Source organism: Cucurbita maxima, unplaced genomic scaffold, assembly GCF_002738345.1.
Source record: "Cucurbita maxima cultivar Rimu unplaced genomic scaffold, Cmax_1.0 Cma_Scf00011, whole genome shotgun sequence".
NCBI lineage: Eukaryota > Viridiplantae > Streptophyta > Magnoliopsida > Cucurbitales > Cucurbitaceae > Cucurbita > Cucurbita maxima.
In genome coordinates this window covers 3,224,155-3,242,012 of record NW_019272027.1, presented here as the reverse complement: position 1 = coordinate 3,242,012, position 17,858 = coordinate 3,224,155, and the positions used below count along the sequence as shown (strand labels likewise).

Here is a 17,858-nt window from a genome sequence, read left to right as displayed (position 1 = left end):
ATATTATTAAAACTTGTGTTTTACACATAATGCAAAATTATACAATATTTTTATTAATTTAATCAATTAATAATTATCATTTAAAACGTAATAATTAATCATCCCGGAAATATAGCCGTTGCAAAAGAAATACCGACCCGAACCGCATTCAAATACGAACAAAATCCGACCGTTGGGAAGTTCATCGTTTTGAACTAATCCATTTCTTCGGAGTTAATCAAAGAAAAAAAAAAACTCTGTTCACTCTCTCGTTGATGATCTCCTTCACCGATTCGTATCCGATCTGAAATGGTGCAAGAGGGATCGACACAAGCGCTTCAGAACCAGAACAAGAAACGATTGGATCGAAACCGCTCGAAATCGGAAATGATGGGGCTAGTTACTTTAGCCCTAGATTCAAATCGGCGGTCGCCATGGCCGGCTGGGACGAAGAAGCGCTTCTAATCGCGAGCCTGGTCGTCGAAGACACGCCGGACAGAGAGTTCCGGCAGAAGAAACGATTAGTTCTCCAGTGCAAGAGTCCTCAGTCTGGTTCGAGAAGGTAGACTGTATTTTTTTTTATTCTGATTCTTCTCTCGGTTCCTCCATATCTATGCGCAGATTCTAGGGTTTCTATTCGGATTGATTGGAGTTGTTTTGTCTGAAATTTGAGTTCATTTCTTGTGTGCTTTTTGTAGAAAACGAAGGGCTTCGGCAAACTTAATCTCGATTCCGGCGGCTGTTCTTGACCTCGAGGAAGAAGAATCGACTGTGAAAGGTAGATTTCCATTTACAATGCTTGGAGGATTCGGATTTCCATTTGTCCCTAATTTCTAGAAAATTCTTGGAGGATTAGGTTACCAAATTTTTAATTGAGACTGAGATCATGAGAACTCGGTGTTTATGATCCATTTAAATTTGTATCCGTCTCGGTTTCCTAATAAACTTTGATCTGCACTTGATTAAATGTAGTGTTGTTTGTTTTTTGAATTGTGCAAATTTTATTGTACTTCTAGTGTCATTCCATGCCACAGTCATCGATTCGAAGTTTCGAAAATTGGGTCATAACAGTTCGATTACTGTTTTGTTGTTGAAAATTAAGCTTAAAACCACCATTTTCGAGTTTCTTTGATATAAGTAATTGTTGTAGCAAATGATATGAACAGATGATGCTCTAAAACAAGATCAAGAAACAGCAGAGGCTGACCCAAAGAAAAGTGATTCATTGGATGAACAGAAAGCTGGTGCTTCTTCTTCTTCTTCTTCTTCAACATGTTCAACTCTTCCAGCAGGATACTCTCTCTCAACTTTCAACCTTTAGCTTTTTTTGGATACTTATCTTATTCCTAATTGCTTTGTTTTCAATTCTTCTTTATAGATTTGCTTGGAAATTTGCTTTGAACCTAGTACTACACCTTGTGGCCATAGGTAACTAACTCCCTCTAGACTGACTCATTGTTCTTACACTTGAATCTTATTTTTGGTTCTTTGAGTTTGATTGAGCCCTAAATGTTGAGATGCTCTGTTCTGAATACTAAATTGTATATGAAAGTTTTTGAGTTGTTTTTTCTTGATTTTTCTTTAATCGTTATATTATATCAAAATTTGTTTTTTTTTTTTTTTTTTTTAACTACAAATTGAGAATTCCTCGACTTTTAAAGAAATGAATCTTTGAAATTTTAAATTTGTATTTATTGACTTCTAAAATTTGAAAAGTAGTTAATAGGTCAATGATGTTTTTTGACCTTATTAAGTTTTGAGGACTAATAGTCATAAAATTGGAAGTTTTATACCTTGTTCGAGAGGAGTTAGAAGCATCGTTTATAAAGGTGTGAAAACCTCTCCCTAATAGATACGTTTTAAAACCTTAAGGGAAAGCTCGGAAGGAAAAGTCCAAAGAGGACAATATCTACTAGCGGTGAGTTTGAGCAGTTACAAAAATAAACACACGATAACTATAAACAATAATGAAAATGTCAAAGGGCTAATAGACACAAAGTTGAAAGTTTTAGAGAATTATGAGGCAATTATTAAGAATATTTATTAAGAATCCGTACTAAGTAGTACCATTCTAAGTTGTCTTCCTTTCTGCTTGTATATGGGTAGTTTCTGCAAGAAATGTCTAAGATCTGCAGCTGACAAATGTGGAAAAAAGTGCCCAAAATGCAGACAGCTATAAGGTTGAATTTGCTACTCCAAAGTTCCATGCAACCAAATCATTTGGATCATTAAATTTTCAGACATTAATGCTTACATGTCTCTTGTGTTGATCTTAAGTTTGCAGCAATGGGAGATCTTGCACTACTGTAAATACAATTCTTTGGAACACCATACAAATTCTTTTTCCTCAGGAGGTTGAATCAAGAAAGGAAGCAAAAGGAGGGTGTAGTAGCCATGACAAGAAGATTCAAGACACAGAAAAGGCCTTCTATAGTAGTTTGCAGAACCATAACACGCGAGCAACCCAAACGTCGAGTAGACATGGCAATAGTAGCTCAAGAAGACGAAGGGAAATAACTGGTCGAAACGAGGATGGCGAATCTAACAGTAGAATGACAACGCAGCAAGCTCCATTTTCAAATGCTGTCAGCAGAGTTCAGTCCAGAATGCACCATCGAAGTGTTCGGCCAGTGAGGACGACGACTCGAGATGCAGATGTGAGTAGGAGGAGAGGTACGCCAGACCAAGATCAGGAGGTTGCTTTGGCACTGAGATTGCGGAGTTTATGGAGGCTCTCAGAGATGATCATAATCAAATGCAAACCAGAAGCTCAGTGTCCTTGGCTAGAGCTAATCTTAGAGCATTGGCTGCCATTAATGGTGCCCAGGAACTTCTCTATCTGTAACGTTTTGAAAAGTGCAAAACTCTTACCCAATGCCAGATTGTTCTTGAATATTTGATAAACAATTGAGGTTTTGAAGCTCAAGGATTCTTTCAGGTTTGAGCTGGGAGTGACAAAGCAAGAAGAACTCACATAACTGAGAAAATTGTACACAATTCGTGGGGGGAAAATAGGAAGGAACGATGTTCAACCTCGGTGCTCGATTTCGAAAGAGAATCGGAAACATTTTACATTACAAGACCAATGATATATGTATCCATCCTCCTAATCTCAGGGTTCTCTATCTTACAAAAGATCAAAATGGAAGGAGGAACAAAACTTGATTTAACAGCCTATGAAAAAATGTTACACTCCCTCATTCTAAGTACACCACATGATCTCTAACCGTGACACTACCTCGACTCGGTTTATTATGCCTGGTTTCTTCAGAATACACATCAATAAGAGAACTCGTGGCCTCGTAGTGAAATATATTTTTTGACCCAGATGGCGATGTCCTCTGCACAAGCTTGGGCTTGAGGTGTCTTGAGAAGGATGTCGAGGGTAGCAAATTCGTGTACTGCATCCTTATAGTCAAGAACAGGTGCATCGACATTTACTTTTCGAAGTTCTTCGGAGTATGCTATGGCTCGATCTCTCATCCAGTCGAGTTCAGCTACCACTGTCAGTGTCGGTGGCATAAGCTTTAAAGGTGGGCCTTCTCTACCAGAAGCAAGGGGATTTGCAGCTGGATGATCAAGACTAAACTCTTCCTCAGGTAGGAACAGCTTCCAAGCAAGAAGGCACATAGCTTTATCGTAAAAGTACGAATTCGCAAACTTCAATTCTGAATGCGTAGGGACACTCCCGACAAAGAACGGATACAGGAGAATCTGTGCAACAACTTTGACAGGGTCCAAGAGCTTACCAGCCTCGACGACCTTTCTAGCCACATAATCTGCAATATTTGCTCCACAGCTAACCCCAAGAAGAACACATCTGCTCAAAAGAAAAAGAAAAAACAAGGTCAAGTTACTACCCTGAGGATCTTTCTTGCTTCTATGAGAAGGAATGAAAGAAAGTCCACTACAAAAGACAACAGTCAATTATTTTTCAAAAAAAGAAAAAGGAAACCAATTGTAGAAAATAATAGGTAAAAGGGTTTTTCTTTGGGATACCGACGACATCCAAAACCTATCTCGGTAGGCCAATACCTCCTTAAATATTCACCTCTTTTTATCTTGAACGTTTTCGGAAGGCAACAGAGAACAGATTTTAAAATCTAAGAACAAGAGGAGATTCTTTCTTGCCTCATGAATCTCAATTCTCAGAGAAGCATCCGTTCAGCCAAGATACTGGGGCAAAAAGGATTCTATGCAATGCTTTCAACGAATATTCAGAGGAAAAGGTTGCAAAGCTCTATTACAACTGCTTAACCATCCTACCAGTAACAGTTCAGAACAAAGAACTGACTCTTTGAATCCGTCATTCAATACCGCCCCTAACTAAATCCAATACAATATGATTAGATTAGGAAGAGCAACGATTGAAAGATTATGCAGATTAAATATGTGAGGCATTGTGAAGCCTGACTGCTTCAATGCTTTAAATTTTAACGTCTAGAAAGCTAGCAATGAACCAGAAGCGGTAATGATGGACCTTTCCTCTCAAGAGGTTGGATGGAAGTGTTCAATAATGTGAGGCAATTCTTAGCTCCTAGGATTATCTCGAACCATTGGCCTCTTTGCTGCTACTCGGATTTGATAAAATGCGATCCAACTCTTTCAGGGTAAGAGCATATGGTTGTCCCATCCATCTTTTAAAACCTCATTCTCTCGGTGGTGGCAATCTAAGGTTCAAGGAAGAGGGGAGGGGTTTCGCTTTTTGCGAAAACTCAACTCAATCAAAGAGAAGTTTAAGTCTTGGAATAGGGAGGTTTTTGGGGACGTTAGGGTCAAGAAAAAGGATATTTGGGGAAACTTGAAGCTTTTCACATGTTGGAAGAGATAGAGGAGAGATTACTCGACGCTGTGAAGGTGGAGCGGCTAAATTTGAAAGTTGGATTTGCAGAAATCGCCAGAAAAGAGTGTGCAAGTGGGATTCAAAAAGCAGAAGTTAAATGGGCAAGTGAGGATGATTGTAACTCAGTTTATTTCTATAAAGTTGTTGGCGGTAGAAAAAATAAGAACTTCATCAAACCATTGAGAAGGAGATTGAAGGTCTATTAATCTAGGACCGATTGAAGGTCTCTTTTTATGGGTCGTTAGTTGATCCTCACTCATTTTTAGAGCGGGTGGATCGGTGTCCTATCTCCCAAGGACAGAGATCCGTTTGAGGCACCCTTCTCCTTGGAGGAAGGTCAAAAGGATGTCGGTCAGATAGAAACACAACCCCATGTTTGGATGAGTTTTCTTCAACTTTCTTCAGAGACAATTAGGAGGTTATTAAGAAGAATCTTTGGAAAGTCGTCAGTCAATTCTACAAGAGATGCATTCTCAATAATGTGCTCAACAATACCTTTGTTTTGCTTAAACCCTAAGAAGGATAAGGCATCAAAGGTAAAGGACTTTAGACCCATTGATCTTATTACTAGTGTATAAGGTTATCTCCAAACTCCTTGCCGGGTTAAAAAGGTTCTCCCCTCAACGATCTTCGCTGCTCAAGGGGCATTTCTTGCTAGCAGGCAGATCTTAGGCCAAGATCTAATTGCAAATGAGACCATTGAGGATTATAGAGCTCGAAAAAAAGAAAAAAAAAACGGGATCATCTTCAAGATTGACTTTCAGAGAGCCTCCGATCATGTGGATTGGACTTTTCTACATAAGGTGATGGAGAAGAAGGGACATGGGCCGAAATAGTGATTGTGGATGGAGGGTTGTTCAAGGAATGTGAACTATTCTATCTTGCTCAATGGTAAGCAGGGAAGAATGCATGTCTCTAGAAGTCTTAGATAAGGTGATCCTCTGGTCTATTCTAGACGGTTTTCAAATTGGTAACGACAAGGTTCACCTATTTCACCTTCAGTTCGAAGATGTACCATCTTTTGCTTTGGCAAAGGAGTTCTTTATCGTTTTGAATCGTATGTTAGCCTTTTCTGATATGATCTCAAGATTTAGGATTAAACGAGGCAAATGGCAAATTTTATGCATTAATGGCAACTCATTCAAACTCGATAGCTGAGCTAACTGTAACGGCCCAAGCCCACCACTAGCAGATATTATCCTCTTTGGACTTTCCCTTTCGAGTTTTCCCTCAAGGTTTTTAAAACGCGTCTGCTAGGGAAAGGTTTTCACCTTATAAAGGGTGTTTCGTTCTCTTCACCAATTGATGTGGGATCTCACAATCCACCCCCCTTTAGGGCCCAGTGTGTTCTCGCTGGCACTTATTCTTTCTTCAATCGATGTGGGACCCTACCAAATCCACCCCCCTTCAGGGCCAGCATCCTTACTAGCACACCACCTCGTGTCTACCCCTTCGAGGAACAGTCTCCTCGCTGGCACATCGCCCGGTGTCTAGCTCTGATACCATTTGTAACGGTCCAACCCCATTGCTAGCAGATAATGTCTTCTTTGGGGAAGCCTGAAAGGGAAAGCCTAAAGAGGACAATATCTGCTAGTGGTGGGCTTGAGCCGTTACACTAACTTTGTGGGTTGTGAAGTTTATACGTTAATGGCGACTCCTTCAAGCTCGGGAGGTGGGCTAACTTTGTGGGTCGTGAAGTTTAGGTCTTCCCTTCATCCTACTTGGGTCTTTTCCTGAGCCATGCTTCTAAAGGTAGCTCCTTGTAATGGAGGGTGTGGATGAGGGGAAGGGTTCATTAACACACAAAGAACAAAGGAAATCAAAGCAATATCATCAACACAAAACATTAAGCCATATGATATCAGAATTCTTGCTATCAAAAATGAAAACCTTGTTGGGTCTCCATGGGCTGCAAGCCAAGGCTCTACCATTGACGCCCCGAACGCGTCGACGATATGCCCATGAGAATCCGATTTCTTAAACTCATTGTCATTGTCTATGGCATTTCCCAAAGACTTGCTACATTCGGCCAAATTGGCCTGCTTCCCCAGCCAATTCAACACCGTCAACCCATCTTCAAACGCAGCTGGAAACCGGCTCTCGGGTGCAAGCCGATACCCAACAGAGACAACAATAACATCGCACAATTTCGCAATCCTCCGGCAAAAGAAATCGTTCGCCGCCGAACCATTGCTCCCACTAACCCACCCCCCGCCGTGAAATTGCAACATCACAGGCAACCTCCGGCTATTCTCCGTGGCTGGCGCATACCCTCTATAAACGCCACCGGTAGCAGCGCCGGAAATCAAATTCAACCCGTCCATTTCATTACTGTAACCCCCATACCTACTCGTCCGCGGTTCTTCCGTGGAATTTCCCGAAGGACCATAGCTATTGCGGCGCGTATTATATTGCTGTAAGTTATTCAGATTCTGATTAACAAGATCGGGCTGAGCATCTTGGTTAGGGCGTTTAGGTTTTGCCCTGGACGATTTGGAAGAGGGATTTGAATCGGATTCAAGCGGAGTAAGAGCAGATTCAGGAAGGAAGATCCGAATACTAAGAGATGTGAAGGGATCGATGTGGATATCCTTGGTAGCAACGCCGTCGGTGAACAGAGGATTAGCGGAAGCGACGGTTTCTTCGGGTCGAGATGTGACTCCAAAAGCGGTGGATTCGTCGAGTGGATCTTGGATCAGATTCTGTAAACGATGCTTCAAGAGAAACTTGAAGAACACGCTGTAGAGCTTCACAGCCACGCCTGGCATTTCTCTCGGTCTCTCTCTCTCTCTCTCTATGAATCTCTCTCGTTTGCAGAATCAGACGAGAAATCGGGGAGCCAAATCGGAAGGAGACGACGGAGATAGAATCATAGGTGAAAATGGATCGAGTGAATTTAGGTGTCTTTCAAAGGGAAATTGCTCTCGAGATCTCTCTGTAACGCTTCAATGGCGTTGGGAGTTCCAGAGAAGGAGGAGGAGAAGGAGAAGAGAGCTCTTCCAACCGACTTCATTTCAAATAATTTCGAAATTTTTTAATTAATTTAATGTTTTAACTTCATTAAAAATATCACATAATAAAAATTATTTATTTATTTATTTTATATAAAAATTAAATTTTAATTAAAGTGTTCATAAAATTATAGTCATGTAATTGAAAATTTGTGAATTTTTCGTAAATTTAAATACTAAATTTATAATTTAATAATATTTTCATATACTAAAATGCTTAATATGTTTATTTAAAGAGTTAAAAATTATAATAAATAAATAAATAAATAATTTATTTTTGTTAATTTTTTATTTTAATTTATTTTTAAAAGCACTGTCGGGGATCTATTTCTGTGCCAGATAGGAATGAGAACGCCGCCAAAAATAGGCAGCAATCGTGTGTTTCGCATGTTTCGGGTAATCGTGCAACCGACACCTTGGGAGTCGTACAATCTGACACGTCCTATACAACAGACCGTGACAAATGTACGAGCGGGCACAGGGGATTTTTTTATTGCTTCTTGAAACGACGTCGGTTCGTTCGGTATTGACTGGCCTTTTAAATTTAATTATTTGAATTCAATTTTTTTTTTTCTTTTTGAAGTTAAATACTTAAAAATTAAAATGGTATGACTTAGTATTCAAAGAAAAAGACGTTTCGTGTATTTAAAAAAGGGCTACTATTAATTTAGCTTTATAGCTTTAACTTCGTAATAATTTAATAAATAAATAAATGAAGCTTACCCCATATTATCATGTTTACACATCAATTATGATAATTCAAATTCTAAACGTCATCTTTATATGATGGCTCCTTATTATACTCTTCTATACATGCATATCCGTTCATCGATCAAAGAAATACAAACATGGTTGAGATTAATCTATATATATTTTGAGACTACAACCTCTCTCAAAGAAAATAGGTTATGACTCAACACCCGACAACGTGAGGAGCAAGATTGAGAAGTGTCATAATGCAATCGAAGAGGACGGTACATCATCCAACACACCAAGAGTATGCATTGAAGATAAGTTGAGGCATACACAAAAAAAGTTCGAGTGAACAAAGCAACACAGATATCAAAGATAAGCTCGAAAAGGGTCAAGTAGGACATCAAGCCATAACCTCGAAAATCGAGGTTTTGATATGAGTTTCGACATACGACTCAACAATTAAATCCATCTATATGAAAGATAAATGTTCACCAAATTTGGTGTCAATCAAATACCCGACTGACTATGCATGATACCATATTTATTTTTTTGTATATCCACAAGTCCAAACTAACCTGCGAGCATTTCAACTCTTCGAGATAACTCTCTCTCCTTAAAGCTTTCATAGCAATGTTAAATCCTAAAGCTTTCGTAGCGATGTTAAATCCCAAGTACGTGACTGCTATGACTAGAACTCATTCGCTCTATACTCTTCACTACTTACGTGGTCATGGTTGACACCACTCGATGTTTAGAACTTCTTCAATTCTACTTCTTGTCTGAAGATTGTGGTTGACGAAATAATAATAATAATTTGCATTCAAGAAAAGGTCTATAGTAAATATATTTACCAAATTTTATGAACTAAATATTTTAGCAAAAGTTAACCATAAACTAAGATGAAGATTAATTTTAAGATCGAAAGGATCAAAATTGGACATTAGAAAGCAGAGAGAAGTCTAAAAATTCGAAATTTTAGCATCTTAACCTACAAAAAGCTATGAACTTGTCTATATCACTGAGCAAGCTCAGCAGTTGTATTAAAATGGTAAACTACTAAATCCATGATGTATATGATATATTATGCAAGTTTGGTGAGAGCTAAATTCTAGGGCCTTTGAGCTTACCCGAGAAACGAGTTCCGAGTTCGGCTTGAATCTGGATTAGGCAAAAACTGAAGCACTTGAATGAACAACCCAGCTAAAAGATGAACAAATCAGGAACACAATGGCTGTAGGAGAATGTACAGACAGTTCGGAGGTACAGTAATTTCTAAGGATGCTACAAAGTTGTTAACATACAAATCAGAAAATATATAAATGAACTTGTCAATCAGTGTTAGATGTTTAAATCAAACAATAGATACAAAAGATTTTACCAATCCCGAGCTTTGGTTCGAATCGAATTTTGTATTTTAGCCCAATGTTTGAGTAGCATACCACTTTGATGCAATAGCTTTAGCAGACTTTAGACCCCAGGCGATGGGGATTGAAAGCTGTTGACAAACTATCACAGAAAACCAACCGAGAAAAAGATTAAATACCATACCAATCTGAATGACCGTCCCGATCGTGGCCAGTCCACGAAAGAGTCGCAAACTTTAAATTTGTTGCTATGCTCGAAGATCTGTGTGATCCATTTATAGCATAGCTACTCAGTTGGCACATGGCTAGCACAAAAATAGCAAGGATATCCATATCCAATGTGTGAAGCAGGGGCTACGAGGTGAACTGAAGTAAGCACCAAGTATAACAGAGTGTCGAGATGTAAAGAATCTCTAACTGAAGAATGGAAGGTCGCTGAAATTTCAACTTAATGTTCCATCATTGCTGTATCAGTTTCCGACAGTGGAGCTGTAAAGGAATCAGAATTGCCATTAAATATAGCTTCCAAGGGGGAAAATGTGCATTTGATCTATGGATAAATACCTATGAAACAGAATATATAGATACAAAACTGGGATATTTTCTAAAATAGCGAACTTACCAAGTAGATCCTCGTAAGAATCGGTAAAAAGTGATGAGTCCATCAGCAAAGGGGGTGAGAATACTTGATCCTGAGCTTCATCGTTGTCAAAAACTAATTTCCGAGCATCGGAAGTTGCATAATTTGATCGAGCAGAAGAAAGAAACCCATTTAACTCATCAAAGTCATTAAGAGAATCCAGATCATTCAATGCACCGGTAAATTCATTGAAATCAATTCCATTATTAAAATCATAGGCAGGACTCTCAGGCAAGGAAACGTCCGTGTGAGGAACAGACGACCTTCTATTCCTCGTGGAAGCTCCTTTACTATCTGGGCCTAAACGAGAAAATCCAGTTCCTGAAAGAGGCACAAAGAAGTGTTCCACACTTCCATCAGAATGACCATCTTGTGATGGTTCTGAATTGTTGTATTTCATCGAAAGAGCAGCTTCTCTGACTGATCTCTTTAAATTCTGAACATAAGAAGTCTCCGTGTCTGTTGAAGAGAATAAAACAAAACATATATGATCAAGGTGAGGCAGATTAAGTTTAACATATAGCTGTGAAGTAAAAAGGAGATGTGAATCAGCCAGCAGAAATGAAGGATGGGAGCGAATGCAGCAAACCTTGTGGCAGGTTATTCATATGATCGTTTGAGGAAGGCTGGTCAGGTGATTTGTTTTCTGATGAATTGTCTATTTGGCTGGTTTGAGATGCCAAATTGTGTCGCTTTTGCATATTTCCCGTTTTTCCAGAAGAGTTCGGCGTCAAACTAAACAATTGTGGGAGCTTTAAAGTAGGACTGGCAGACACCTTGTCAAGTTGAACGGACAACATTTTTAAAGTTGCCTCCGAAACCTCATCAGAGCTACTTACCTGAATAATTAAGAAAAACAGAGAAAACGTTGTTCAGCAGATTGAATCACTTCGGATGTGTCATAAAACAGCTTCTTAACAATTACCGATGTTCGTCCACTAGTCTGTGCCTGCATAGGTGACATGGTTCGAACAGGATGTTTGATCACTGGAGGTTGACTTAAGGATATATTGTTCACTTTCTCAGTACACTCTGATATTGATTTCTGTATTCCTGGAGCAACTTCCTTCAATTGGTTGATGAGCACCTGCACATACAAACGTTGATGTAAAATATAAGAGAACATTCACATAGACGACCTTGTAAAGCTGGATTATATTCGTGAAATTATCAAGAAAATAAGGTACTTCAAAAAATACACAAATGTTGTTTGATCACAATTACAAAGGGTGTCTAATGAAAACCTGCAAGCTTGCCAGGTGTTGTTGATGTTCAGCAAGAGTTGCCGCCAAAGACTCGGCATGGCCACTTGTACCGCCATCGTGTGCACCCCGTAGAATTTCAGGACCTTCTCCATCATTAGCTTTTGCCTACAAATCAGCTCATGGTAGACTTTTACCATAGAAGGTAAAAGGAACTATATATGTTGTGTCTAACTATGTTTTTTGAGAGGATAAGAGACTGACAGATCAAAATTAATAACCAATCCACAGGAAAGTTGAGCTACAGTTTTAAAGTTAGTCCAGAAGAGAACAACCAAGCAACTGAAAATAAAACCAATCCATAGGCTTTATTCACTCCTTAAATTTCATACCTCAATGAAATTGTTTTTTAAAAAAATTAACAAAAGAAAAGAAAAGGTTAAATCCCCCAATAAAGGAATTATATAAATACATTCCTGTGAATTAATACAGGGAAGATCCTTCATATTCTGCTGTCAGCATGTAGCAACACTTCCAACACATTCAAAATGTTAAATCTTCCAATAAAGAAAATATATAAATGTATGCCTGTTAAATTATACATAGAGGAAGATCCTTCATATTCTGCTGTCAGCATGTAGAAACACATTCAAAACATTGCCTCATGTTTGCAGGAAAAGCAATTGCCAAACCGATCAAATCAATTCATAATAACGAAATTAGGAAAATGGAAAGAAAACAAGAATTCGTAGATGCATCCAATACCAAAGGTTCAGATTCCATAAAATTAAACTAATCATTCAGATACTAGCAAATGCTACAGGCTACAGCTCCTCTTACGAAAGGATCATACTGATAGATCAACGAGCATTCAAACTATACAACAAACTAAGAAAGATTTCATATCCACCCCAAAAATAAGACACCAGAATCCAACTACCCAAGGACAACCATGGAATTACTCACATCAAATCATAGCATTTTCTACTAGAAGCTGAACTATTTCACAATATAAAAACAAAACAAAAACAGACAAACAAACAATAAGAAAGAAAGAGAAGAGGAAAAAAGACTTACCAGATGGAGTGACTGTTTATGAATACGCTGTAAAGCATGAGTCCAACGCCTTATGATTTCAGCTACATCAACAGTGGGATGGACTTTTCCACTCCGATCATCCATCCAAGATACTGAATCATCACTTATTTGTGAGTTAGCATATGACTTATCATTCTGATCTTTGTCATCAACAAATGCTGAAGCTAAATCACTTGACTGACTGGAAAGGACATCGGTATAAGGAACCTGAGAGCTCTGATCCATAGCGGCACGCAGAGATGATCCAGAAATACGATACCTAAAGGTCAAATTTGTATAAAAATTAGCTTAGCATGTGGCATTTTTATTCCGACATATAAATACAATATTATACCTATGTTCTCGGTGGGCAATTAAATCCTCTATAGGGCCCGAAGCAAGAACTTCATGTTGACCTGTACATTAAGACAGAGAATATTGAGCAACCTAACTTCAATAATGATTGTCAAATAAGTTCAATAACAATAATCTGCGGGCTAAATTAATTAAGTTTAGATATTTGATCTTCACCAAAGATTTAGATTTTTCCATCTACTGGATGGGGGAAAATAGTATAGTGAAGGATTTCCAAGCAAATAGACCCATGCGAAAAATTCTCCAATGCAATCTTTCATAAATTTCTGCAGGTTTTCTCATAGAAAAGGAACAAAGGAATTTTCCTAAATTGCATATTATTCACAGAACAAACTGGCAAGTGACCCATGATTCTAGAGCTGCCGCAATAGCAAAACATGGGCTGTGAAGAAACATAGAAATCAGTCATTGTTCCAATTCCAAATCAGGAATAATAGGTCATATCGTTAAAAGATACACATATTCTTCAGTAAGACTAGCATTGAAGGACATCTATTTTATTCACTAAATCGCAAGTTGAATTATATACTCTTCAGTAGGAGTAGCATCCAAGAACAGAACAGCATGGCAGGAATACAACCAAAGCCCAACCGTTTTGTCTGTGGCTAATGAAATTGGAAGTAGTTTGAAAAAGATAAAGCATATCGTTTAGATAAACTTAAGCCCCTTCACATTATACTGATATCTAGAGGTTTGAGGCAAAAAAGGATGGCAACGTTGTTTATAAGAAAAAAATAATGATGACTTCCAGCAATCAAATTTGTGTGCATGCTTGAGAATTATATACCGCCTACTAAAATGGAACGACACATCGGGAAAATAAAAGGAAACTTTATTGAAAGATAAACACGGGGATGATAGAGTATCATGGATTCTGAAAAGATATTAACAACCGGAAAATCTAAAAACTACTCCTAAAGAATACAATTTTGATTAAAAAAAATTATTGACAATGTAGGTCAAGAGTGAGAACTTCATACTAACTTTTGCGTGCCAATATAGACTCCCACAAGCGAGTTGCCTTTGAAACTAAATGTGAGTTTTGACTTGAGCTTGATACAAGGTCGTCCCACAGCTCCCCTTCCAATTTTACTTTGTTTCTCAAATCATGCAGTTTTTCAAGCTCTTGCTGCAGATAAGCCTGGCATCCAAGATTCCCAAAAAGTAGGGGAAAAGAAAGAAGAATGAGGTAAAAATCATGAACGCCACGCCAAAAGGTATCTTAAAAAAGATAGCTATAAGTTTCTTAAGAAAATGTGAACACCTCTTCAGCACAAAGGCCACGAAACTCGGCAGTCATTTCATGAGCCAAATTAGACCACATAGCTTGACGTTGCACTGCTGTTTCAGCATTTTTCAGAAACCTTCTTCTTTCAAGTGCTATTCTAGCCTATTTGAGACAAGAAATCTAATTAATGGTTCACAAGTAACAATCAAACAATTCAGAATCAACCAAAGGGAAAAACCAAGTACAGCAAAGACGGAGAGGAAAAGTTATGACCCAGCAAGTGGAAGGGTTCAACTCACTGTTTCATTAAGCTACAGGCAAGTATGCAAACTTGTATTGAACATTTTATACGAGTTCATTAACAATCAGACAGGCAACTTTGTACATGACACTTATTTATACATGATCAAATAATTGGTCAGCCGTCAAGTAGAGTTGGAGTTCATTAATTGGTTATTAATCATACTGGGGAATGAAATAGTTGTCTGATGACTCTAATCAACAACTACCTTAGTCACAGGAAGTAATGTAGCTGCATGTGAAAAGGCTACATCTGTCAAAGGTGCAGGAAGTGGGTTAGCTGCAACATCGGCAGCAAACGTGCGTCTGTGAACCTCCCGCAAAGCATGCAAGGAAAGTTGCCACAACAGTTCAACAAACCTGCACAAAATTATCTAACTGAAATGAATCTCTCTGTTCCCATGAATGTTATCTCAAACCGGATTGAAAGTAGAACCCAAATTCAATACTCAATGAGTTTATTTAGACACGCATGAGTAGCAATCTCTTTCCACAATTGACTCTATACCCAATGAACTCACGAGAAACTATTCTTCAGAGCGGTAAATTCTACTGACCTCGGTCCACAGCACGTAGCAAGAGACGAAACCCTCGAATTGCTCCTAGGTAATGCACCTTGAGATTCAAGCTCACTGATGATCCCTTGCACGACCTAAACAAAGATTCCACCAACCAGTAACCTAAATTAATCCGAAAAGTGAAGTTAAAAAACAAAATTCGAGTTACCTCCATCACACCAATTCACCAGAATCACAAAAACGAACGAGATCGAAAATTCACCTTCCGGAAGTCCCTCGATTGCGCGGAATCGAAGATAGGCCAAACCTTATCGAAATCCTGACAAGATCCAAAAAAATCAGCAGATCGGGGGAAATTGGAAAAACGAAATTAAACAGAGAAAGACGAAAGGACATGATACTTTAGCAGATTGAACTGGTCCACGGAGGGAAGATAGAATGAAGTAGAGAAGCTGTTCGCCGAGTTTGGGATTTGAGTGACGGAAAAGGCCAACACGAGGGGTGCCGTTGGAAGCTCCGACGCCGATAACCGCAGGATCGAGGCCCAACAGCAAACAGTTAGTGTACATTGCACTTTCTAGCTCAATCTCCCTCTCCTTCTCTCTATCCATCGTCATCACCAACTGAAACCGAACCCTCCGATTCTCTCTCTCCTGTTCTTCGTCTCTCTCTCTCTCTAGATTTCTTCAATGGTTTCTCTCCCCTTTTGCGCCTGCACGATTCCGAAAGCTCTTTTTTTATTTTTTAAAGAACACACATAAATATTGGTTGAAATCTTAAATTTCGTTTTTAGTCCTTCAATTTGCAAGGTATTGTCTATTTAGTCCTCCAACTTTAGCAATATTACATATTATTACATTCTTACCATTTTTCAAAAATATTATATTTCTCTCCCACCCTTTAATCTTATTTTTTAATTAAATTAATAAATATTACTTTCAAAATTAAAATTAAATTTTACAAAATATAAAAAATAGTTTAAATTTTTTATCTTCCTTTCAGAATTTAACTTAAAAATTTTAATATTTTTTATAACAAGTGAATATATAACAAAAATAAATAAATAAATAAATAATTTGTAGAATAATTATGTCATTAATATCTTTATTTAATACTTCAAGAAATTAAACTAACCTAAATTCTTTCTGGTAAAGAACCGGTTTTGGTACTAAGAGTCTGCTGATAATCCACCGTTGAAGGCATTCTACCTAGTATCGAGGATACTTCAGATCCCACTTGAACAAAACGGAAGATATTGTCGATAAATAGAAGCACGTCTTGGTCATTAACATCTCGGATATATTCCGCCATAGTTAGGGAAGTTAAACCAACTCTCATACGAGCTCCCGACAGTTCATTCATCTGACTGTAGACTAAAGTCAATTTTGATTCTGCGTTAAAATATATTTGTGCGGGTTACCTCGTCAAACACTTGAATTTACTATCGTAAATTTCTAAAAATATTGAAAATTTTTTGTATAGGGACTAAATCGATATAAATTAGAATTATAGGGACTTATGAGCAATTTTTCAAATAATAGAAAGTAAGTGGACATAGTGATGAATGTTTAGGAGTGAATTGTAGTTTAATGATAAATAAATAATAATTTTGAATGGGGCCTTATGATGTCTATAATTGTGAAAGTTACCCGAATTTGAAAAAGTTTGGGGCGGTTATGTTAATTTGGAAAAGTTGGTGGGTTTGGTTTGGTGATTAAAGAGAAATTTGTGGGCCCGGGAAAAAGAACAAGACTTGGATGTCAAATTTTTTTGAAACGACCGGAGAGGATATGCTAACGTGCGCCCAAGTTTTCTTGACACGTGGGTAAAACGCTGTCGTTTATCTCGGAAAAAAAAAAGAAAAAAAAAGTATAATTACAAATTTATCCTCCCATTTTCATAAATTTTTAATGAATTTATGAATTTATATTATTAAAATTGATATTCAAACGACACGTCGATTAGCTCAACAACGATTCAATTCAAAATGATATATGAAGTTATATGAATTGAATTATGTAAAGGTGAGTTATGAAGACGATTAAACTATCGTCTGCATAAGATAAACGTTTTATTTTCGAACATGCTTTATTAAAGTAAATCAGCGAGAAAATAATTGAACCTTAATCCTTGTTATTTTGATATCATATCTAGCATTTAAAGTTTGATTTGGTAACGCTCTCTCGGCCCGCACCAAAACAGTGCTTTACCCTTAGATGTCTGGTCAACTATTGCGCCTCAACACATTTCGGGGAGATCTAGCTAGATCTGTGTTCAAGTGGCATTTCACCCCTACAACTCGTTCACTGATTCTTCGACATCAGTCGGTTCGAACCTCCACTTAGTTTCACCAAAGTTTCATCCTGGTTATGGATAGATCACCCGGGTTGATTGTAATATATTAAAAGCAAAAAAAAAAAACTATTCACCCCTAATTTATTCGCCCGGACTTCATACCAACTAACTTGAATAATGGACTTCATACCAACTAACTTGAATAATCGAGCTATTTTTCCAGAAGGGAAAGGATAATCGAGCAATTCCAATAGTCAAACAAAGTTACCCTTAATTTAAAAAAAAAAAAAAAAAAAAAAAAAAAAAAAAAAAAAAAAAAAAAAAAAAAAA

General features: G+C 37.8%; 3 protein-coding genes across 5 annotated transcripts; 1 reads left to right on the top strand and 2 right to left on the bottom strand.

The window, feature by feature from the left end:
* Positions 1–112: 112 nt before the first annotated feature.
* LOC111486740 lies at positions 113–3,065 on the top strand. 2 transcript variants are annotated; one of them, XM_023133980.1, is made up of 6 exons: positions 115–541; positions 678–757; positions 1,146–1,223; positions 1,358–1,407; positions 2,086–2,159; positions 2,257–3,065. In XM_023133980.1, the coding sequence occupies exons 1-4, from the start codon at positions 414–416 to the stop codon at positions 1,378–1,380; spliced, it is 309 nt and encodes a 102-aa protein (XP_022989748.1). In that variant the 5' UTR covers positions 115–413; the 3' UTR covers positions 1,381–1,407; positions 2,086–2,159; positions 2,257–3,065. The 2 variants fall into 2 exon arrangements, 1 of the variants encoding a protein (XP_022989748.1); XR_002718919.1 differs by having other exon boundaries at positions 113–541; positions 1,146–1,407; positions 2,264–3,065.
* Positions 3,001–7,824, bottom strand: LOC111486663 (probable carboxylesterase 16). The gene is made up of 2 exons (XM_023133871.1): positions 6,713–7,824; positions 3,001–3,799 (listed from the first exon to the last, which is right to left on the bottom strand). The coding sequence occupies exons 1-2, from the start codon at positions 7,588–7,590 to the stop codon at positions 3,259–3,261; spliced, it is 1,419 nt and encodes a 472-aa protein (XP_022989639.1). The 5' UTR covers positions 7,591–7,824; the 3' UTR covers positions 3,001–3,258.
* A 1,868-nt stretch (positions 7,825–9,692) lies between these two features.
* On the bottom strand, positions 9,693–15,969 carry LOC111486637 (AUGMIN subunit 6-like). Of its 2 annotated transcripts, XM_023133827.1 has the most exons (13): positions 15,635–15,969; positions 15,496–15,552; positions 15,273–15,367; positions 14,925–15,075; positions 14,452–14,577; positions 14,172–14,328; positions 13,168–13,228; positions 12,813–13,092; positions 11,778–11,903; positions 11,459–11,620; positions 11,123–11,372; positions 10,516–10,992; positions 9,693–10,382 (listed from the first exon to the last, which is right to left on the bottom strand). In XM_023133827.1, exons 1-13 carry the CDS (start codon positions 15,848–15,850, stop codon positions 10,342–10,344), a joined length of 2,199 nt encoding a protein of 732 aa, XP_022989595.1. In that variant the 5' UTR covers positions 15,851–15,969; the 3' UTR covers positions 9,693–10,341. The 2 variants fall into 2 exon arrangements, with proteins under 2 accessions (XP_022989595.1, XP_022989596.1); XM_023133828.1 differs by lacking the exon at positions 15,635–15,969 and having other exon boundaries at positions 15,442–15,552.
* Positions 15,970–17,858: the final 1,889 nt, after the last annotated feature.

Bases quoted from the DNA above. Each gene is read 5' to 3' on its own strand.
- LOC111486740 (XM_023133980.1), top strand. From the start codon at position 414: ATGGCCGGCTGGGACGAAGAAGCGCTTCTAATCGCGAGCCTGGTCGTC. The intron at 542-677 runs GTAGACTGTATT...TGCTTTTTGTAG, and splicing joins CCTCAGTCTGGTTCGAGAAG to AAAACGAAGGGCTTCGGCAA. The intron at 1,224-1,357 runs GTGCTTCTTCTT...TCTTCTTTATAG, and splicing joins ATTGGATGAACAGAAAGCTG to ATTTGCTTGGAAATTTGCTT.
- LOC111486663 (XM_023133871.1), bottom strand. From the start codon at position 7,590: ATGCCAGGCGTGGCTGTGAAGCTCTACAGCGTGTTCTTCAAGTTTCTC. The intron at 3,800-6,712 runs GTTTTCATTTTT...TCTTTTGAGCAG, and splicing joins GCCCATGGAGACCCAACAAG to ATGTGTTCTTCTTGGGGTTA.
- LOC111486637 (XM_023133827.1), bottom strand. From the start codon at position 15,850: ATGACGATGGATAGAGAGAAGGAGAGGGAGATTGAGCTAGAAAGTGCA. The intron at 15,553-15,634 runs GTATCATGTCCT...GGATCTTGTCAG, and splicing joins GACCAGTTCAATCTGCTAAA to GATTTCGATAAGGTTTGGCC. The intron at 14,329-14,451 runs GTGTTCACATTT...CTTGGATGCCAG, and splicing joins GTGGCCTTTGTGCTGAAGAG to GCTTATCTGCAGCAAGAGCT.